At 40.7% G+C, this 22,451-nt stretch overlaps 2 protein-coding genes across 4 annotated transcripts; both read left to right on the forward strand.

Moving 5' to 3' along the window:
• The first annotated feature begins 174 nt into the window (after positions 1-174).
• Positions 175-17,353, forward strand: LOC118207851 (phosphatidylinositol-3-phosphatase SAC1-B-like). 3 transcript variants are annotated; one of them, XM_035381988.1, is made up of 20 exons: positions 175-418; positions 5,355-5,479; positions 6,500-6,574; positions 7,061-7,188; positions 8,253-8,402; positions 8,807-8,866; positions 9,860-9,893; positions 10,948-11,049; positions 11,200-11,285; positions 11,866-11,952; positions 12,251-12,319; positions 12,432-12,511; positions 12,658-12,756; positions 13,094-13,232; positions 14,166-14,235; positions 14,370-14,442; positions 15,544-15,637; positions 16,263-16,355; positions 16,540-16,597; positions 16,746-17,353. In XM_035381988.1, exons 1-20 carry the CDS (start codon positions 390-392, stop codon positions 16,880-16,882), a joined length of 1,788 nt encoding a protein of 595 aa, XP_035237879.1. In that variant the 5' UTR covers positions 175-389; the 3' UTR covers positions 16,883-17,353. The 3 variants fall into 3 exon arrangements, with proteins under 3 accessions (XP_035237879.1, XP_035237860.1, XP_035237869.1); XM_035381969.1 differs by having other exon boundaries at positions 176-418; positions 5,355-5,452; XM_035381978.1 differs by having other exon boundaries at positions 373-418; positions 5,355-5,496.
• A 1,943-nt stretch (positions 17,354-19,296) lies between these two features.
• On the forward strand, positions 19,297-22,418 carry LOC118207863 (small nuclear ribonucleoprotein Sm D1). The gene is made up of 4 exons (XM_035382000.1): positions 19,297-19,447; positions 19,658-19,734; positions 21,078-21,269; positions 22,035-22,418. The coding sequence occupies exons 1-4, from the start codon at positions 19,434-19,436 to the stop codon at positions 22,109-22,111; spliced, it is 360 nt and encodes a 119-aa protein (XP_035237891.1). The 5' UTR covers positions 19,297-19,433; the 3' UTR covers positions 22,112-22,418.
• The last annotated feature ends 33 nt before the right edge of the window (positions 22,419-22,451 follow it).

Here is a 22,451-nt window from a genome sequence, read left to right on the forward strand (position 1 = left end):
GTAAGTTATCATACCTTAAGCATTGGTCGAATACGATGTGTAGCCTATTCTATCCTCCGTCAGGAAAAATCTGTTTTTTTTTTGTTTGTTTTTTTTTCAACATTACCGTGAAATGCAGGCAATGCAGTGCACTATAACTTACACGAGTGTCGCTTGGTTAACAAGGGGAGTGAATAATATAACGGACGGGTCCTCATGGGTTTTCGGATAGCTACTTGCTTTCCGAAGTGAAATTAGATACAGTGACTAAGGAGAGTGGAACTTCGCGGGGCTTGACAAAGGGTCAATTCCAGCAAACAAGTAAAGAGCTAGGCTCTCTCATCGGTAAAGTTCTGGTTGTAGTCCACAATGAGCTCTGTCTCACGTCACTGAGGTCAGGGAGACCAAAGATGGCGACCACCTACTGCAGCTTCAACCTGTGAGTGGCTGTGATTCACCATTATGTTTTGCTTGACATGATTAGTGTTTGCATGTTACAATACCGTAAACACTAGGACAAGGGCGTTATTTGCAGTGTCACTGTCATGTTGGTGGTAGCACTAAGTAGGAAAAGTTAGATGAGTGAAGTTGCTAGTATTCTAACCCAAGCACTGTTGGTATTGCTGGGGAGTTATAAAATTAGACCACAGTTTGCAAACTTAGTTTTGCCGGCTATAGGCAAGAAAGCCTCCTGGGCAGAATTAGTTTAGTTAGGTTAGAACAGGGGTAACCGACCCTGTTCCTGGAGATCTACCGTCCTGCAGGTTTTCATTCCAGCAGTAATAAAGCACACGTCATTCAACAGTTATTTACTAGAGCTAGATGTGCCAAATTAGGGTTGAAATGAAAACCTCCAGGTTTCCTGGTAGATCTACAGGAACATGATTGGTTACCTTACTGGGTAAGGATAACGTTAACTAGGCCTACCTACCCAAAACGTAAATCATACTACTGCCGTGTAGACCATGATACTTCATGAACTACATGACTAGCAAGCATTATCGAACGTAAACTAGCCTACATAAATTATGAGTGCTCGTGGAGTTTCGAACGAGCTGAAGTTATGTAAATTTCGCCATTATGGTTGTGTTGCTGCCTTGTCTTGCACCGCCTGGTTGGATTGTACAGGATGTCTGGTTTTCGTTTTTTTTTTATACGTCTGGTTATAGGTCCCAACCGGTAACTGATGGGGGAAATTTACCGGTAGTTTCTAATTAACGCCTGTTTTTTTCTAATGTCTTAGCTTTTTAAAACCCTTTGAAGAGTAGGTTTTTTGGAGCGTTCAAAATTTTAAATCTGTGTTCAATAACTTAATTATTTTTTTAATTACCAGTAGTGATTTTTACATTAACATTACAATGTTCAGTTCAGAACATTCCAATCATGTATTTGTGGTGTTACGCCTTAGGATTAAGGGAGTGTTTGCTAAAGTACATGGAAATGAGTATTATTATTATTATTATTACAGTGGTATTTAATTACTGTAGGTATCAAGATTCGTGGAGTTTAATTGGTATCGGCATCAACTACCAAAATGTTGGTATTGTGACATCCTTAATTTAGAATATTTCTGACTCTTGGAAAACAAACTCCAGGGTTTCCCCCAGAAAAGTTGTTAGGCCCGGTGGCAAGTATCTTTTGACGGGGGAGTGTCTTTTTTGATGGGGGCCCGGCGCGGGCCAGCGACAGACTGATGGCAGCATTAAGGTAGGGCCTTATAGTTTCTGTGATAACAGAATCACGGACGGAATCGCGAAATTGAGAATTTAAAAAAGCTATAACACAGATTCCATTGGGCCCTACGTTAAGTCAGTGCTAAAAGCTGACTGGAGATTTGAAAATATAACTAGGCCTACGTAATGTGAATGTTGTTATAAATAAGTCATTTATTCAACCCACATTTTAAAAAATCAACCACTATTTACAGCACAGCATAGTCTTACAAAGAATCTGACAACAATGTACAGACTTGGAATGCTGTGTTTTCAACAACAACAAAAGAAATTAAATTAAATTAAAATAAATAATATCAAAGTTTTTGCACTCTACAAAAAACTTTTTTTCAAACTTATTCAAGTCTTGATTGGCTACTGAATCTTACAACAAGCCTTGGAATGCTGGGCACATTTAAATAGGGATGGGAATCGCGAACCGGTTCCAAGTTGTCCTATTCATTGGAATCGTATGGCTCCGAGCTTATCGATTCCGCTTAGAAGCCAGCATCTTTTTACGACAGATGCGCGTTGCAAAACAACGACGTAACGCCTTGGGCGAGGCACGCACGCACCTCTCTCAGGTGTTTGTTTTGGACGGCAGCTGTTACAACAAATTTGATCCGGGCTGCCAGCCTTGATACATTCTGTTGCGATAAAGATTCTAGACAACTCAGCAATTTCTCGGGATTAACAGGTTATTTTCTAGCCTGAAATGCGATCGTTTTACTAAATGGCTACACATGTCATGTAACGTGCAAGCAGTTGGCTATCTCCCTGGATATGAAGTAAATGTTTTTACCAATAAATAACAATAATAATAATAATAAATGCGATTTTATCCATGGAAATATCTATACAAAAAGGCAAAATAAATGTCGTGTTTGTGATTGACGTCGTCGTAGATGCCAGAAGGAAATGTCACTGATAAAAAAAAAAAAAGGTTTGCTCTCTTTGCAGTGGTTTGGGCTGGAAACGAGCTGTAAGAGCGGGATATGCTCAACGCTGTCTACAGATTGGCTACTGAATTTTACAACAATTTACAGCCTTGGAATGCTGGGCACATTTCAACAACAACAAAACATCTATGTATCTGTGTTACTGACTGTTTGGCTAGCTAGCCAAGTTAGCTAAATGACCAGTTTGTCGTGCACATTAGTGTCATGAAGCTAACATTATTATTAAACAAGTGAAGTCGTTATTTCGATGGCGATTAATAAATCATTTAATGTTACAATGTATCGAACGTTACCTTCATGCTACTAGTTTAACGTTACCTACACACTGCTTAACTTAATATAAAAAGAATGTACTTACCGACGAGATGAAGTGATAACACAGTTTGTAACGAGGTTAGTTAGCCTACTAAAGAAATGGTGCCTTGCTAGGTACCGTTAGCTTGTGATAGTTGGAAGCATCAAGTGTTGAATGTCACTCTATGCCCAATGAGGTTAAAGAACATACCTGCTGTTTTCCTATAGTGCGTTCACGTTTTAACCAACAGATGTCGCCGGTGAGCTTTCCAACCGAGCCGCCCCACTGTAGCTGTAGTTTAAAAAACATCTTAAAAATACATTTTTAAAAAAATCCCTGATGCTTAGCTCAGAACATTCCATTCAGAACATTTGCAATACACTGGCGGAAACCCTGAAACTCTCATGGGTTGTTGCATCCAGCCAATAGAACATTTTTCAGCACTGTTCTGATGAGAAATTTGACAATAAGAGATAGACGAGTCTAGGTACTTCCTTTCCACCCACCTGTAATGGTGACAGTCCCTGGCACATTTCTGTCACTTGTGATTTGCACTTTATAACTTTTCTTTCACAGTCATGTCATTTTGCAGGGCCCTTTCATTCAGATCGAGGGGCCTCCAGTCCTGATCTGAAGGAAGAGACTTGATGACAAGGCTTCTTCATAGACTGTCGTCATCTGCATATCGAACAAAACCTGTGTCATCAAGGAATGTGTTCCTTGAGCTCATAAAGAGCATGAAGGAATTTGTATCCCACAAGGCCTTAACCAACAGTCTCTAATGAGTCAGGAACCTGGGGGTCCCGCAAATGAATTACAGTGTGCTTCACATCCTCAAAGGAACGCAGTGCAATATTCTTTCAGGGGGCTCTGAATTCCTGCCATCTCCCCTGCCACTGGCTTGTGTAATTCATTTGCTTATCTCCATCCTTCTTGCAGGCAATGTATTGCCCATCCACATTACTTAAAAATATTGTCTGTGCATCATGGCTGTAAAAGTCTTTAGAAATGACTCCGCAGTGGGAGAACAGCAATCGGGGCAGACAACCTTGATCAAATTCAGTGGGTGTGACCTTTTAGCCAGGAGGTCTAACACACACGCATAATAAATGGTAAGGTAGTATGAATTTTAAAATGATGAACTAACAAAGCAGAGTTGGTGGATGATAAACAGGAGCATTTTAATTTCAGAACAAATCTGCTTGAATGAAATCATTAAGGTTTTATGAAATCAATGCATTTTTTGAAATTTTTATCAAAATCAAATTTATCAATTCCCTTGCCATTTCATCAACTCCATTTTTATTGAGGATTTTTTGTTACTTCCACTCATCAGTAGTTGCCACTTTCCCTGATTCTGTAGTCAGGAAGATTTGTGTTGCTGTGGAGGAGCTGGCTGATGCAGTGAATGGCCCTGTTTCTGACTGGCCTCTCTCCAATCGTGTCTGTCACCTCTTCATTTTCCTCAGAATTTGATCATTTGTATCATCTGTTAACTAGATAAAAACACTTGGGAATAAGTGGGCTGACTGGACAAAAGTTCAAGTGGAAATAATAAGGCCTATCAGTGAGGGGAGAGTGGTTCAGAGTCTGTGGATGCGACAGTACTGTATATCTCTGTGTAAAGCTGCTTTATGTCAGGGTTCTGTGTCTTCCCCCTGTTATTCCTGGTTGGGCCGCCAGAGGGCGGCATCTCTGCTTTGTGTCCTGTTTAATTGTTTTATTGTTTTCAGTCTTCTAATTATTGGTTGCTTATTGTCTCGTGTTTCCTTCCCTCTCTGTGGCCTGATTGTTCATTGTGCCCTCCTGTGTCTCGTCTGCGTCGTGTCTATTTAAGTCTCCCTTCTCCCTGACTCAGGTGCTGGATCCTTGCCTGCCCGTTGCCTGTTGCCTGTTGCCTGCGTGCTTGCCTGCTTGCCTGCTTGTTGCCTGCTTTTGGAGTTTGTTGGTTTGTTTGATTGTGCCTTTGAGCGTTTTTCGTTCCTGAGTGTTCCTGCCCCTGTTCTGTTCTTTACGTGTTTTCGGTCTTTTGTATTTTCTTGTTCCCCGCTTTTTTAAGTTTTTTCTTTGTTATATCCGCCCTGCGAGGCTTTCTGTTCCCTTTGTTCCCCCATTTGCAAGTAAAGTCTTTGTTTTGCCTATTTTGGAGTTTTGTGTTTTTCCCTGCACTCTGCATTTGGGTCCATTCCCGCGCCCCACCCTGACACCATTTCACCTCATTTTCTTTGGACAAAATCCAGTACTGAGTGCAGAAGGCCTAAGATGTGAAATTACAGAGTTTTGTAGTCGCAACTCAGTAAAGCACATTTTATCTAATGTCCCATTTATGTGCTTTTTCCAATTCTCTCTCGCCTCTTCTTCCCTTCTTCCAGGTGAGGTGTTCTATCTGACCATATTTTTTCTTCGCAGGCAGACAACCCCTGAGAAGTTTTACATAGAGGCCTGTGATGAGGGTGCCAGCGATGTTTTGGTTATCGATAGGGTCTCCAATGACATGACACTCACAGGTGCTGTACAACAAACTGGGCAGGGCTGTGCATTGCGGGTTCAGGTAAACAGGAGACACCTATCTGTCAAGGAAATGTGATTTCAATTTCCAGACCCAAATTTACCACCTCTGCTTTTTCCTGTCCATTTGCTTGGATTACTTTTGTGAAACAAAATAGTTTTTCATTAGCAGATTCACATAATACCAGGACCATCTACCCTGAATTAGACATAATTGTGCCTTGCATACAAATAAGGAAAGAGGGCCTTTCCTGCAAGAGGCCCATCATTTAGTGATAAATCTCTTGCAGGATTGTACTATGTGCCATGGCATTCAGGTTCTATTCCCATTTTACTCCTACTGTAGCTTATTGTGTCTCCATATCAAGCTAGCCTGATATGCTTTATACATATCTGTATTAGGGCTGTCCCCTCAAATGCCAAAGAAAATATGACCATTCAAATACACAGTATTCGGTATATACACTGTACAAAAGTACAATATTCATGGTCCACCAGAGGTAAAACTCAATGTAAGTTATACACAGGCAGTGCCTTAAAGGAATAGTTCTCGAATCCAATTTATTTTAGGGTAAACTAGGTCTATCTCTTTAACGATTATTGAGTGAACTTCACTTTCCTTGGATGTACTATACTGTAATACATTTTATGATTTGCAGCAAACATGAAAGCTATTTTATGGGCATAAAATGCACATTCAAAACATAATGTATGAACAAGAGCAAAGTTACTATACAATTACTGGTTTTGATGACCAGATTCATTAATCTGGGCCAGTAGTAGTTGGTCTTAGTTGGTCTTTGGCTTATGTGCTGTTACCCTGCATGAAGACTCATAAGAGATTTCTGCTCTTTTATGTATTAAAGATGTTGGTGATTATGTAGCTGTTATCTTTGCACTTATCTCATCCAGTGATGGTGATTGTATGTCATGTCTTTGTGCTGGTCTCTCCCAGTGATAGAGATTATGTAGTTATTGTCTTTGTGCATGTCTCTCCCAGTAATGATGATTGTGTCGGTGATGTCTTTGTGCCGGTCTCTCCCCAGTGAGGAAGGATGTTCCTCCATCAGCTCTCTCCCAACCTATCTGTGGGATCTTGGGGACCATACGCCTTATGGCAGGTATGTCCACGCAAGGAGGATTTGTTGCATTCATTGACTTTCAGGGCTTCTATTTATTTTATTAACATTTGTTTCTTTTGACATTCTCCTGGTTATCATTTATTCAAATGGACTGCATTTATATAGCGCTTTTATCCAAAGCGCTTTACAATTGATGCCTCTCATTCGCCAGAGCAGTTAGAGGTTAGGGGTTAGGTGTCTTGCTCAAGGACACTTCGACATGCCCAGGGCGGGGTTTGAACCGGCAACCCTCCGACTGCCAGACAATCGGTCTTACCTCCTGAGCTATATCGCCCCTACAACGTTGGTGTAATTTAATGACAGTGGACATAACTTTGGTGTAATTTAATGACAGTGATTTGGCTTTGTGACATGGGCCAAATATACCTTTATGAATATAAAATATGAAACGCTATTTACTGATATATCAGATGGTTTGGTACCCTATTTAAGAGGCTGCTATGTTCTTACATTCTCTCCCCCAAGGTATGTACCTCATCATCGTCACCAAGAAGAGCAAGGTGGGAGATCTCTTGGGTCATACTGTGTGGAAGGCCACTGACTTTCAAGTGATCTCATACAAGAAGACCATCTTGCACTTAACAGAAAGCCAGGTAATGGTGCATAAATCCTGTCTCTACTGTATATTAGTTCTCCTGTGGGCACATTGGAGTAAAACAGGAGTAACCCTTCTTAAAGAATTTCTGTCTGAAAGAGAGGAACAAGCCTAATGCTCTTATTTACATCAGCCATCTAACCTTCATCTGCTATTCTTATCTGCTCACACTGTATAACAGAGATTTGGGTGAACAGCACCAGTAGCAACTAGTGGCTTTTTAGAGATGTGACAGTGTTCCTATGAGGGTTTCATGTGTCCCTAGCCTGCTTTTGCTTGGTAAGCAAGTGGTGAGGTTGGGAGTGACTGACAACATGATATTGAGACTCGGTTTTCATTTTCATCTGTCCAGTCATTTGCATGTCAGCTCTGCATGGCCTTTCAGGTGAGTGAGTGTCCTGTCATGTCACTTACAAATGTGTCGGGCAGGGTGTCTAATTTTAGAGGCTGCACTAGTGGAAACGGCCGTCTCTCACAAGTGAGGTATTCTTAGCAGTGTGCATTTTGAAATAGGGGGATTCCTGTTTATATTGTATTATAAATACTCATATGTTTTTAATTTATGTATTTGTACTACTTCACATTCTCTGAGGCGGCACATTATTTGGAAGGGTTTATGTTGAGTGTTCCAGTGCACACATTATGAATATCTTGAACCAGTAATTGTGACTGAAGTAATTCACACAATTAAAAGAAGGATGCTACTGGGTGGATTGTTTGGTTAAGGCACCACACTGTGGTGCAAGGATGAGCCCACGGATTTGGATCAAATCCAGTCTGTGCTGTTGCTGGCTGTGGCTGGTAGCCATAGGGCGACTGGAGATTGTATCACCTGGGATATCTGCCTCTCATTGCTCTTTAGCAACTTCCACTGGTTGATCGGACACCAGTGGACTGCATGTCAAAGCCACATTTGACATTTGAGTTTGTTAATATTTGAAATTAAGAGAGGGTGTAATTGGACCTTCGTAAACAGAATATCTTCCTCTTTCACTGAAGTCTTCACAGCCCAGCTATCGTTGATCTTCTGACCCCTTCTCTCCACTTCCCTCCCACGCACAGATGCAGAACAACAAGACCTTCCTGTCCATGCTCCATGGTGTGCTGACCACAGATGGCTTCTACTTCTCCACAGACTATGATCTGACTCATTCACTGCAGCGCCTGGCCTACACCAGCCCAGAGTTTCAGGGGATGAGCCTGTTAGAGAGGGTGAGGGAACAAGGTCCAGGAGACACCATTTTAACATCATTTTAACACCATTTCAACCATTAACAACACCCCATCACATGTTTGGAAACAGCAGCTTTTCCTTTGTGGTAACCTTTTATACCAGAAGCTATGTGCTGTCCGTATTGTTACCATTTTCATTGTGCTAGGCAAAGCTGGCACTTATCCTCTGATAGGAATTTGTAGGTCTACAGTTGTGTATAAAAACATGTTATTTTTTTAGTACATTGAATATGGTTTAGCCTATAGGTTAGCTGCTTAATCTACTGGAACAACTAGCTAACAATTTATTTTTGATAATTTACATAATTCCATTTTTGTCAGATAACAGACTGTTTCAGGGTTCTGATTTGTTGTATTTGATTGGTTGTCTCTTCTGTTAACAGGCAGATCAGAGATTCGTTTGGAACCGACATCTCCTGAGAGAATTCATTGCACAACCAGAGGTTATGATCACAATGTTTTTAAAAATAATTACTATATTGTCACCTTTAACAACTAGACTAGATAATTAATGTAATGTAATTATGTGAGCATAATTGTGTATCTTATTGTTTGATGTGCAGTTCTGCTGGCCTCACCTACATTTTACACTCTTATCACTACTAATTATTCTTGATATCACCTTGCTTAGATTGGTTTAAGATGTATACATTTCACATTGAAGTTCCAGAAATGTTATGAAAACATGAAGCTTTTTTGGGCAATGTTGATGTTGCCGCCCATTTATGTTCAAGTCGGTTGTTGAATGTGACTTATGCCGTTTATAAAGCCTGTATTTCAATGGCCTCTGTAGTTGCTGCTACCCTACATCTTGTAAATGCCTGGATTTTATCAGATTATTTGCTTGTCCTGCTGTGAGCGATTTTATAGTTATGTCTCTTCCTAGATGATTTCCCCCGTCATTTCCCTACATCAAAGCAATTCTAACGTGGTTATTTTGTCACGGTGCTGTATTCGCCCTGCAAAATTGATCAGTGCTAATGCAGTCTGATATTGTCTGCCTGCTTTGTTTTTCATCATCCATAGAATGCATTTGTTTTTCTAAACCGGGGCAGGTGCTGAAGGGGAAGAGGCCTTCAATTTAGGCAGTCATGATTAATATAACCGTTAAAAGCCATGTGCATATCATAGAATGGCTGCGCAACTAGAAAATAGCTCTTCACTTTACCCATTATTATTTTTGGAAACATGGCTGCGAAGATAATATGTTTTGAGAGCGGCTACTTGGCTGGTTTTAATGTTTTGGAGGTGGGATAAAAGGAACAAAATTAACCAGCTTTTTATTTCATTCAAATCAAGTTCCGGAACGTTATGTTGCAGGAGAAACAAAAGAACAGAAATGAACAAATTTTAAAAAATTGTTTTAAGCATGGGTATGGTGGTTTATTTTCTCTGAAAAGGGTTTTTAAGTATAGAATTTAATTTTTCCCCCACAGCTCCATAGGTTTGTATATCCCATACTCCATGGATGTATCCTTTTACTGTCCTCTTTCAAATCGGAGTATCTTATTCGAGCTTCAGAATGTTGAAGTGGACTCTGTAACAGAGCTGAGCACTCAGGCATTTCACCTCCTTGAAAAGAGGAATTGTTTGTAAAATTTTAAAAACTGGGTGTCCCATGTTCTCTACAATTGAATGTAGTTGATTTCTATTTTATTCTAAAAGCTCCCATGATGATAGCTTTGGGAATGGTTGAGTCTTTTCTAAAAATAATTAAATATAGTGAAGTGCATGGAAATGCTGATTTCAGTGTCTTTCAACTGAAGCACAAGCGCAAAGAACAGGGATCAAAGTGCAGTAATTCCTTTTAGGGAGGCAGTATAGTTTCAAGAGAATAAGCAAGTGCAAGAAGTGCAGACTTGATTACAACTGGGCAAGTATCCAATTGAACATTAACCAAAGGTACACAGCTTCATGTATACCAGGAAGTTCAGGCTCAGGACGGGGGTGTTTGGCAGGTGGAAAGCTGCTAGACGTCCCACGGGTGCGGAACAGAGGGATTTGGATGGTGTACAGTGTCTGATGTTGTTTTGCAAGCATAGAGGGGTAATCCCCTTAGCAGCTCAGTAGACAGTAAACCATGGTTTTAAATTTGTTGGAAGCACTTATTGAATAGCCAGTGGATGGTAGTGATGAGGGGGGTGACATGGGAGTATTTTAAATCAGGTAAGCAGCAGTATTCTGGAATTCTGATGGCAGAAGCATGGAGGCCTGTGAAGAGGGAGGGAGCAGTCCAGTCGAGAGAAGACCAGAGTCTGAACCAGAGCCTGGATTGAGTTGGTGATGAGGAACAGACGGATTCTCCGGATGTTGTAGAGGAAGAATCTGCATGCCCAGCCCAACGCCACACTGTTCTTGGTGTTGTTTAGTTTGTTGACTAGCATCATGCTGACATGGTGGTGTCTACCAGCTTGAAAGAGCTGTTACATAGTGAGGAAGACATGGCAGCTTTTTTTAGTTGACATCAGTGTTTGCTAGGTTTTGTGACTTTTTAAAAGAGTTGACCTTTGACCCTGTGCTCCAGTTATGACTATGACCACCTGCTGTATTAATGGAAAGATCTTTGAGTGGACTCTCATCTCCAGGAGGAGCTGCTATCGGGCAGGGGTGCGCTACTGTGTGAGAGGTTAGGGACATTATCAATCAGGTTGGCATGTGAAAAGAACATAAATAAACTTGATAAGGAGATCAGATAATTGACAATTTAGTTTACTTGCCCCACCTCTCATTGTGCCTCACTTCTTCTGCCTACCTCTGGGGTGTGTTTTCCCTTTAGGCATTGACTCTGAAGGCTATGCTGCCAACTTTGTTGAAACAGAACAGATCATTCAATACAGTGGCTTCAAGGCTTCATTTGTACAGGTGAGAACATTAATTACTTGTAGCACGATAGCACATCAACTGGAATATTATCTTATTATGTTTAAGCTACTTACACTTGTTATGAACAGTTTGCATCCATAAAAATAAAATGAAATTTTGAAATACAAAGGCAACACTTAATGGACTAATCCTACAATGGTCAGAACATTATATCCAGTCTTGTTTCTCACCTCTTGGAATATATGATAGAAACATGCATTTGGAACCTGTGAGCTTGTCCACTATAGGAGTCATTGTTGGGTCATTAACTACGATTTTTATACAGACTTTTAACTTCTACATTTAGGCATTAAGCAGATGCTCTTATGCAGAGTGACTTGCATAAGAATTAAAATACAGATTTTGCTGCTGATTCGAACTTATTCCAGCTTTGATCTTTGAAAAATTATTTAAAGTAATATTTTTCTAGATTTCTGCTGGATAATTATGATGTAGAACTGAATTACATTTCACAAAGAAATGTACATTATTCCTGATTTGACATTTTTATATTATTGTTAATCTTCTCCCCTTTTGAGTAAGGCTATATGCAAATCATCTACCCCCCTTCCTTTTTTAGACTCGAGGCTCCATTCCATTCTACTGGTCTCAGAGGCCAAACCTCATGTATAAGCCGACACCGCAAATCAGCAGAACCATCAATCATGTACGTGGCTACCGCTGTATCATTTCCTCTTTGCTAGGTCTGAAATACAGCCCAGGTCTTTCCCTGCTTTTCTTTTTCATCTGCCCACATATGTCCTGTAGGTGTGATATGTGAATTTCCTGTGGTTGTATTGAGTTGCAGCAGTATGATCGCAAGAACACTTAAAATGTTCATGTGCTTCATGTGTGGAAATCGTGCTGGAGTGGAAGCCTTCATATAATTTCTCAGCAGCTTTGTTTCTCTGGCCCCAGGTAATGGAATTGTCTGACTCACCTCTCTGGCTGACTTTCTTTCCCAGCTGGATGGGTTCCAAAGGCATTTTGACTCCCAAATAGCCCTGTATGGGAAACAAGTTATTTTAAACCTGGTAGGCTGTCTTTAATTTAACTCCTCATTGGCATTGATTTCTCATAGGCTGATATGAATTATTAGCAGAATATTAAATATTTAGTATGTTTCTTTTGCTGCTGATTTTTCAGGTGAACCAGAAAGGCTGTGAAAAACCATTGGAACAGGCATTCTCCGAAATGGTGTCTAACCTTGCTAATGGTATGGTCAGGTGAGGGATCTACTTCCATAATATGCCTTCCTTTCCTCACCTCCACACACTAATTACTTTTACTTTAACTTTCAGTTAAATGGAATGGTACATGTTGCTTTCTTACTTTCCTGCTAATTTTTAGCTTTTTCTTTTGCCTATTCCAGGTACATTGCCTTTGACTTCCACAAGGAGTGCAGCCGAATGAGGTGGGACCGGCTGCAGATTTTGGTGGACGCTGTTTCTGCAATGCAGGATGAATTTGGGTATGGTTTTAGGATTTGTTCTCCACAGTGTACATTAGGAATTTCCAGAGGTAGAATTTGATGAATATTACATTGTAATAAAGTCGGTTATACTTCAATGTAAGTGTGACATTTCCACAAAGAAATTTACGAATAAACATTTTTGGTGGGGGGCTCATTTGGTCCAGTGGATTCAGTGATGCACATGAAAATTCTCTTCTTACAGTATGAAATATAGGGAGAATAGAAAGAATGAGATGAAAATATAATAATTGTTATGTTTAAAAAAAGAAATGTCAGCTAATTAAAATGCAGTTAAAATCTGTTTGGTTACATTGCCCTGTTGCTTATTGTGCAGCTACTTCATGGTGGACCCTGAGGGTAAGGTGCTGATGCAGCAGGACGGAACATTCCGTAGCAACTGCATGGACTGCCTGGACCGGACCAACGTTATCCAGAGCCTGCTGGCCCGTCGGTCCCTGCAGTTCCAGCTGCAGGTGAGAGCTCCGCACTGCCCCACACACACTCTGCACTGCCCCTCCCACCACTGCAGATATGTATGTACCCATCTGAGCCAATTGGAGGCATTGTGAATAGAGGGAAGCCAATAAAAAGATGTCAGCTCTATTGTACTATTATGTCCATTTTATACTGTTGATTTACTACATGCAGCACATTAATTATGAGTGCAAAGGAGTTGGTTGCTTTGCATCATCTCTCCACACAAGGTTGTCCAATCCAAAAAGGGCCGGTGTGGGTGCAGGTTTTTGTTTTAGCCCAGGACTAGGACACCTGAGTCTACGTACCAAGGTCTTGATTGAAGAACTTGATTCGTTAATTACTTGAATCAAGTGTCCTAGTGCTGGGCTAAAACAAAAAACACTGCACCTACATCGGCCATTTTTGGATAAGACTGGATGCCCCTGCTCTAGCACCATAGACTGCTACTGAGTCGAAGTGGGTCAGAGTATATCCTTGTGCTCTGCTTTGACTCCGCTGTAGTCAGGGATGACAATAATAATAATAAGAAGAAAATTATTGTAAGGCACTTTTCATACAGTAAAGTTGCACAGCGTGCTTTACAGAAATAATAAAACAAAGGTAGTATAATAAAACTGCAAGATACAGAATAGATTCAAAGGTTCAAAACTAGAGTTACACCAGAAATTGATAACATACTAACAGAGAGAGCTAAGTTAATGCTCTTCTTTTTTTGTTGGAGGGTGAATGTATAAGGTGCCAAATAATGCTTGAAGATATTGTCTGAAGACAAAGATACAGTTGGTGTGGAAAGATGTGGCCATTTTTCTGTACAGATCTATGGGTAATCACATGTTGTTTTTTGCAAGTGTGTTTCCAGGGTTTACTAAACAGCTTTGTGTGAGGCTTCCCTTCACACGGATATCTTATCCCTGCTACTGATTTGACAGAGCCTGGGAGTTCTCCATGCAGGGCAGAGGATTGAAGAGCAGACAGATTTTGAGAAGATGTATAAGAATGGTAAGCCCAGCTTTAACCTTTAACGTTCCTACAAACATCCCTGGTAAAGATATCCCTGTCCATAAATGCACATACAGGCTCGTATACAGACACACACACACACAGCTCTGATTGATTCTGTCTTCTACCTGCAGCCTGGGCAGATAATGCCAATGCATGTGCCAAACAGTACGCTGGCACTGGGGCCTTGAAAACAGACTTCACAAGGTAGCCCGGAAAAAATCCTCTGCATTGCATTTGGCTTGTTCCGACTAATAGCATAGCAGTATTACAGGAAGAAAGAGACCATTTCTTTGAAGAGAAAAATACTGAAGGAGTAAAGCATGCCTATGTACATAGTAATCATGTCTCATGTGTTTACATGCATCTGAGTTTTATGTAGTAATGTCAATTGGAAAATTTTACCACACTGAACCACATGTTAAATATTGCTGTGAACTCTTTGAGGCTCTGTGAGGCTGGTGTGGTCTTCTCTTCATGGTAGTCTTTGACACATCTATGCTTGCTTCCTGCAGAGTGATTTTGATCAGTTGAAAGGGGGTTTCTCTTCACAATTTAAAGTATTCTTTGGCCATCCACAGTGGTCTTCCGTAGTCTACCAGGTCGTTCAGTATTGCTGAGCTCACCAGTGACACCTCCAATGTTTTGGCTATATCTCTGATTCAGATTTTTTCAGCTTCATGATGGCCTTATTTACTGGCATTTACACTCATTTGGCCCTCATGGTGTGAGACAATGACACCAGATACCAAATGCAAAATCCACCATAGACTTTTCGTTAGCTTTCTAGTATTAAAGTACTAATCTTGCAAAAGACACACATGGCCAAGAAACAGCTGCGCAGCCAATTTTCCGATTAATTTTGGTCCCCAAAAATGGGAGGATTAAAATGTATCAAAAAAGGCTGTAATTCCTACAAGGATCACCAATATGGATGTAAATACCCTCAAATTAAAGCTGGCAGTGCACTTCAACCTCACATTCCTTGTTTTATTTAAAACCCAATGTGCTGGAGTAGAGTCAATACAACATAAATTGCTTCATTGTCCCAATCGGTAGCATGATCTGTGCTGATGAAGGTGATGACAATGAGTGCAAAAATTGTGTTAATACTGGTGATGGTGATGTTAGTGCTGGTGCTCAGAGGTGCATGTTCAAATTCACATTTAGATTCAAATGGAGTTTATTGGCAGGAAAATGAAACTGCTTCCAAAGCATGGTAAAGAAGTTCACAAATATTAAAGTGGCAGTTTAAACAACAATGATGTGCTGTATGTGATGGGAACCATATCCTCTTTCTGCTCCCAGGACAGGGAAGAGGACCCAGTGGGGTCTGGTGATGGATGGCTGGAACTCCTTGATCAGATACATCAAAAATAATTTCTCTGATGGGTTCAGACAGGTACACCCTCCGTAATAACGGAAGGGTCAAACGTCCCTTGAGCTGAGACCTGAGTGGTCAATAAAGTGTGTTTTAATTTTATGATGTTACTGATTAAAAGTCCATTAATTAATGCGGTATATTAATTATTTATCTGTTTGTGATGTAATGTGGCATTAAGAGAGCAAACCACCTGGAGGAGAACCATAATGGTCTGTACTTTCTCGAATTGCCTGTGGGATGCCTTGGGATATGTGTGAATGCGGCTGTGGTTGAACAGTTGGGCATTTCAAACTAGGGTGGGAATTGGACATGATGAGTAACATGTTTGATAACAAAATTATTTTTTTAAAAGAGAGAGCAAATTGTCTCTCATTACATGTTAAAGTTAAAAGCAAGTAACAGTTCATTCACTTCAGGAATTACTTTTAAAGCATATATGCCAAATTTTGTGTTCTGCTAGAATGGCTATCGTCCCAAGCAGTGTATTTTGACTGCATTGCAGCCTGCAAAAACTGGTCATCTGCAATTATGACAGTGACTCGTATATTAAAAAAGTACATCAAATTTAATTGAGAGAGGTGACAGGGTGTCACTGATGAGGCGATACTTACCTGATGTGTGCTCTGTGGCTTCGTCTTTGCAGGATTCCATTGACCTCTTCCTGGGAAATTATGCCGTGGATGAGATGGACTTGGCCACTCCGCTTGATGAGGCAAGAGACTGGAAGTTCCTCACAGTGAGTTTTCATGCATACCCCTGGGGTGCAGAGGGGGTGAAGAGGGTAGAGAGAGGGAGGAATTCAAAGCCACCTGTATCTTGAACATGCCAGAAGCACACACTGACCACTTGCATACATGTACTCACATGCTATAATTTCTCTCTATATTAGTCTGTAACATGATGCTCGCTTGTGCTTCCAGCTCCCCATCATCATGCTGGTTGCCTTCTCTATGTGTGTTGTTTGCTTCCTCATGGCAGGTAAGGAAACTAGTTGAAGCAGCAAGTGGACCATGTGGACAAGTTACAGTATATACTGTGTATAAACATGCTACTCCGTGTAAGCCCATACAAACCAATACATCATTTACCTTGAATCAGGTGTCTCTGTGTACCCCTCTGCCTGCAGGTGACACATGGACGGAGACCTTAGCCTATGTGCTTTTTTGGGGAACAGCGAGTGTAGGAACAGCTGCTGTTATCCTCTTCAATGGGCAGGAATTTGTGGATGCACCCAAGCTGGTGCAGAAGGAGCAGATGGACTGAATGTGTGTGTGTGGACAGCAGCTCAGTAATACCGACTCCCATTCCCATCAGCACACATGGAGTCTGTACTGACCTGTTACTGTACTCCTCAGTGGGAAGGGTGGAGTTTTCTATTCCAGAGTTCATCTTTCGTGTCCAGCAAGCATCTGGAGTCTGTGCTGGCCTGCTGCTGTCCACACTGTTGTCGGAAAGTGGGGGGTCGGGTGTGTTGTCCCCAACCCCCATAGTTCTGTTTTTAATCTAACACTGTTTGCTGTTCTCTTTATTCCCTCTCCCTCAAACACTGGAGACCTCAGCAGAGTGCCATTGGTGTCTGGAAAGGGTTTATCTGTTAAGTGCCTTTTACTGCCAAATTGCACCTGTGCTTTTGGCAGGTTGTGATGGAGAGGGTGGGGCAGGTGGTGTTAAAAGCTCCTATGTCTTCCTCCAATATCTTAATGTCTTACCAAGCGAGGGGGGAGGCTGTTCTATGGAGAATCATTTCTTGTCTGGTTACTGCACTTTCGACAGATTTATGGAGTTATATTTTCAGATGACCTTTGTTTGGATATGTTTTAGTGGACAGATTCTGCACAACCCTTGAACCATACACATGGAAGGAAACAAGGAAAAAAGTGTATTTATAGATTTGTTGTACATCCGCAGACTGCTTCATTTTCAGAGTTTATTGTATTTATATTTTTTACTATTCTTCAGTTCTTTACTCACTGTTACATTACATTACATTACATTCATTTGGCAGACGCTTTTATCCAAAGCGACGTACAAAAGTGCATTTTCATGATCGTAGACAACTGCTGAACACGGGTTCAGTAAGGTACAATTACTTATTTTGTACAGCTATTCCTAGCCGAGAACAATGAACACTATCCTGGTCTAACATCTGCAAAGCCAACTAGGCAGAAGAACTGTTAAAAGGTCCACAGAGAAATTGTGGGCACTTGGGAAGATGAGGTTTCATGAGTACATTATAGATTAATTTGCCTTGCAAGTTGAGTTTTTATTTTCATTTTCATGAATTTATGTCGTTATTATACTTGTTCCTGAATATAATGAACTTAAAGGGAAAGAGAAGGGACATTCCCATGTAGATGTTTGGACTGCTGTATTTTCTGCATGGTAATTATGACATTTCACAATTCTTGTTCTTGAATTTTAGTGTAGCATTAGACCAAGGTATGCACAGGCTTAATATGGCTATGTACATTATTCTATTAGTGTAAGAAGCAGACAAATGACTGTAAGAGGACTATGGCTGCCTAAAGGGGAGACCAAATAAACATATTATCCGGCTCTGCCTTGATGAGTTGAACAAGAGAAGGAATGTATGCATGTAACTGCTCAATAAGCAAAATGTGGACATGAATTTTGGGATATTCAAATTTTATTCTAAATCTAACCTGAGATATTTCAAGTTCTCAGGAATGTACTGCTTACTAAAGCATGCATCACTGGGCCCACCCACCACATGTGCAAGGCCACTGCTGTTATTTTTACTTTTTTATTTTCGTTATGCTTTTGCCACTTTTGAGAAAGGGCCATAAAATGCTAAATCGGACCCCTCGAGAAGCACAGTGTGTCAAATCTTGAAGCAGATGGGCTACAGCAGCAGAAGAGCACACCCAGCTTTCACTCCTGTCAGTTAAGAACAGGAAGATGAGGCTACAATGGGTACATGATCACCAAAACGGACAGTGACTTCAGTTTACTCCAATGGCCTGCACAGTCTCCAGATCTCGATCCAATAGAGCACCTTTTGGATGTACTAGAATGAGGGTTTGCAGCATGAATGCGGGGCTGAAAAATCAGTAGACCTGGAACTGCACACATTCTGTAGAACATACTGCAAGTTTTTGCATGGTATGTGTGCCAGATCTGTCATGTTGGATTTCTTTATGACATACTATCCATCCAGCTGGATACATAAGCAATTTTTATAAAGTGTGTTGTTCAACATGTTTACTTCATCTGTCATTTGAATCGGCAGACCTCTGAGTTGGTCTTCAGCTACTAAAGTACACTGGTCTCTGATCAGTGTTTTCTTGTGGTTTAGACCCAGAAAAACTGGAAGAAAATAATAATAAAAAAAGAACTACAGTAGAACTAAAACAAAACATTTCGGGCATTTAGACTAGGTATACTGAGTTACGAGGGGAAAGTAAAAAATACAAAAGAAAAAAAAATCCCCTTCCCCAGTAATTCCCTAGCTGTGGCCATTAGCCTGACAGAGGATGTTGTGAGGTCCGAGATAGACTTATGCTTCAAAAGAATCATTGCACTGGTCTGTACACACAGGGGTTTTAGCATAAGAAAACGTGACCCGTTTAGCGTGCACCCTACTTTACCTCCACGTGTAAGATGGCGCTGTTGAATTAACACGGCGGTTGTAAAACTTTGTCGTTGGTTTTCTGTTTTGTTATTGCTTCCGTGGAAATGAATTCACTTCCTGTTTCGAATACAAATGCTGGAACGAACAGACGGTCTGTTTCGACTCCAGTATAATTTTTTTAATATATAGGCGGAGGATTTCATTGCGGAATCTACTGCCACCATGAAACTCGTACGGTAAGATGGTTTGGAAGCATACAGCATTAGCCTGGACTCAAACATTATATGATGAGAGGAAACGGCCAATAAGATGAGATGGCTAGCCGGTTGGAGGGGTCAGCACATGTAGCAGCTACATTGGCTTGTTTGTAGCATCACAACATGAATTAACTTAAAGTAACCACGCTACCTTTCAGACAGTTTTATCGTGTAATTTCACTTCCACAGTTTTTTGATGAAATTGAGCCACGAGACCGTCACCATTGAACTGAAGAATGGCACTCAGGTCCACGGAACAATCACAGGTAGCTATGCGTCTGTATTTAAGCTTTATTTAATATCCCACGAGTCTGTGCCGTGTAGCTAGCGATGCAGGGTCCAGATCAGGTTAAAAGGGTTTTAAGGCATCATGGTTTTAAGTTTGCATGTGAAATTCTTAGCTGTAAAGTTAAAGAACATTATAGCCCATTCAAACCCTCGGCGTGTGTATTGTAACAATAGACGAGGGTGTCTGACATAATTTCCTTTCGCCACAGTAAGGATTTTCTTATTATCAGTAGGGCTTTGAGTGTTTTGTTTCTCGAGATGCATTCTACGGATAGTCTACTAGGCCCACTGAACTGTATGTGACCAGGCCACTCCGTAGCCACGAATTTGGATTAAACCGGTAGCTCACAGCCTGACGACCGTGATATATTTCTAGGTTTGCTGCATGTTTTCGATCGATTTTTTGTGCGCGACGAAGGATATTTTAGGTACTTTCAGAGGTTTCTTACGACCTGTCGGCTTTTCAGTGGCTTGTATGGTGGCATCAATGGCTTTGTGTTTTAAGTAAGAACATGCAATTCAGGTTACTCCAGAGCAGTTTTTACTGCGACGCTATTCCAGCAGAGATTATACGAGATAACACATTGCCTTTTAAATGAAGTGCATTTAATCCCATCTTCGGTTGGAGCCATTTTTAAAGGTGCATGAACCCTGAAACCACTACACTCATTGTAAGAAGTGACACCAATTCCGGTATCCACAGACTAGTTATACACGTACGGACTACAAGTGAAAGTAAGGAAAAGTGCCTCAAAGCATTAATAAATTGACGTGACTGAAAATAGTCCCTCTTTGTACAATTTCAACAACCCAGACAGCACAGATTTTCACCATCCCTGTTTGACCTCTATCTGTCTTCCACAGTTAATGGTTTTTTAGAAATTGCCCAGCAAACTTGTTTTCCTCTTACTGGTGACCCCCATTGTTTTTTTCCCTGCCAAAGTTGAGAAGTTGGAAGGTGATTATTTAAAAACTTTCTATGCAAAGCTAACTTTCACTGAGGTGATATGGGATCTATAACTGGTGTCTTTATTGCTCATTGTCACTATTTTTCAATGCTACAGATGTGACGAATGCTTGATAATATGAAATGTTATCACAAGCTAGAATAACAGGATAATAAAACTTGTGTATCACACTTTCTGCCATTATTTGAATAAAACAGTAAGTGAATTGGCTCCATCAATGTTCAGATGTGCACAGTAGTGTGAAATAGGCTAACTGGGTTGCTGAAGCAAAATCACGAAGGGACTGTTACCCTTCAGAATGAATTGGCACCTCTCTCAAGGCTGTGTACATGAACTGTTTGTCTGTCCCTCAGGAGTTGATGTCTGTATGAATACCCACCTCAAAGCTGTGAAAATGACGCTGAAGAACAGAGAGCCAGTTCAGTTGGAGTCCCTGAGTATTCGTGGCAACAACATCCGCTACTTCATTCTACCTGACAGCCTGCCTCTGGACACACTGCTGGTTGACATCGAACCCAAAGTCAAGTCTAAGAAGAGGGAAGCTGGTAAGCCCTGCAGAAGTGTTCTGCTAACATATGTAACATCTGATATGCCAGTTTCAGTATTTTAAAATTATGAAAGGGAGCAGGGGTGTGTGGTCATAGGTGCCAGAATCGCCACCTCCCTATTTTTAGTTACTTATTTGCTTTACCCAAAAAGTATAAAAATTTAATTTAAAAAGGATGTGCTTAGAATATGTTGTCCACTAAGCGCGTGAGATACAGTACAGTGATTCAGCAGTGACGCAAACTGTCTCTATACTGGAGCCAACCACACTGGCGCTAGTGAGGTCTGGGGTGCTATAAAGGTAATGTACAATAATTAAGAAATCGATAAATGGAATTAAGGAATCAAGAGGTCATCCACCCTTGCGGCTATCTGAAATAGGCCTTTGTTTAAATGCTGTTTTTTTGTGCAGATTTGTGTAATTCTTCCTAAGGTGGCACAAAATAGTGACAAATTATTTAGCCCACCCGTCCTAGATTTTGCAATTCGATAAAAACCTGCACATGGAATAATTGGGTATATTATTGTGGCAAATGTATGCAGAGCCTCATTCAGTACAGTTGCCTTAACTGACATGACTAAGAACCAAAAATATGAATTCTGGACTGCACTGTTTGTGTGTTTAGAAATGATCATTTGAATTATATTTGAGTAAATGCCATCATTGTAATAAGTGAATTTCAGTCTGTCCTCCATGTTGTAACATTGCCAATATGTGAAAATTGAGTGTGCTTGCCTTTATACCTGACTTATTCCTTTCACAGTGGCAGGCCGTGGTAGAGGCCGTGGTCGTGGCCGAGGTCGTGGCCGAGGTCGAGGCAGAGGGGGGCCCAGAAGATAAATGGTCCATCTGTGTAATCCTGCTGCAAGCCTTCCCTATTTGGTTTACACTTATTTCTGGAAAAGTTTGGAAATAGAAGCCTCTTTTTTTGTTTTGTTTTGTAATAAACCTTATAACTGATCAAAATGGTCTTATTTTTAGTATTTGTATTTGAATGCATACAAACAAACATAACATTTTGCCTTATGACAGGGAATTGATTTAGTATTATTGGAGTCCATTCGCTTATAAAATTTTTATGAATGGCAATGTAGCAATTTTAAACTTCTAAATGCATTATAATCAAAATAAAGTTGTAGCCCTTGGATGTTTGCTGCAATTATTTAAGAGATTGAGGATG

The sequence above is a fragment of the Anguilla anguilla genome, chromosome 1 (assembly GCF_013347855.1).
Source record: "Anguilla anguilla isolate fAngAng1 chromosome 1, fAngAng1.pri, whole genome shotgun sequence".
Classification (NCBI taxonomy): Eukaryota; Metazoa; Chordata; class Actinopteri; order Anguilliformes; family Anguillidae; genus Anguilla; species Anguilla anguilla.

Bases quoted from the DNA above. Each gene is read 5' to 3' on its own strand.
- LOC118207863 (XM_035382000.1), top strand. The intron at 19,735-21,077 runs GTAGCTATGCGT...TCTGTCCCTCAG, and splicing joins GGTCCACGGAACAATCACAG to GAGTTGATGTCTGTATGAAT. The intron at 21,270-22,034 runs GTAAGCCCTGCA...TTCCTTTCACAG, and splicing joins GTCTAAGAAGAGGGAAGCTG to TGGCAGGCCGTGGTAGAGGC.
- LOC118207851 (XM_035381988.1), top strand. From the start codon at position 390: ATGGCGACCACCTACTGCAGCTTCAACCT. The intron at 5,480-6,499 runs GTGCATTGCGGG...GTCTCTCCCCAG, and splicing joins ACAACAAACTGGGCAGGGCT to TGAGGAAGGATGTTCCTCCA. The intron at 16,356-16,539 runs GTGAGTTTTCAT...TTGTGCTTCCAG, and splicing joins GAGACTGGAAGTTCCTCACA to CTCCCCATCATCATGCTGGT.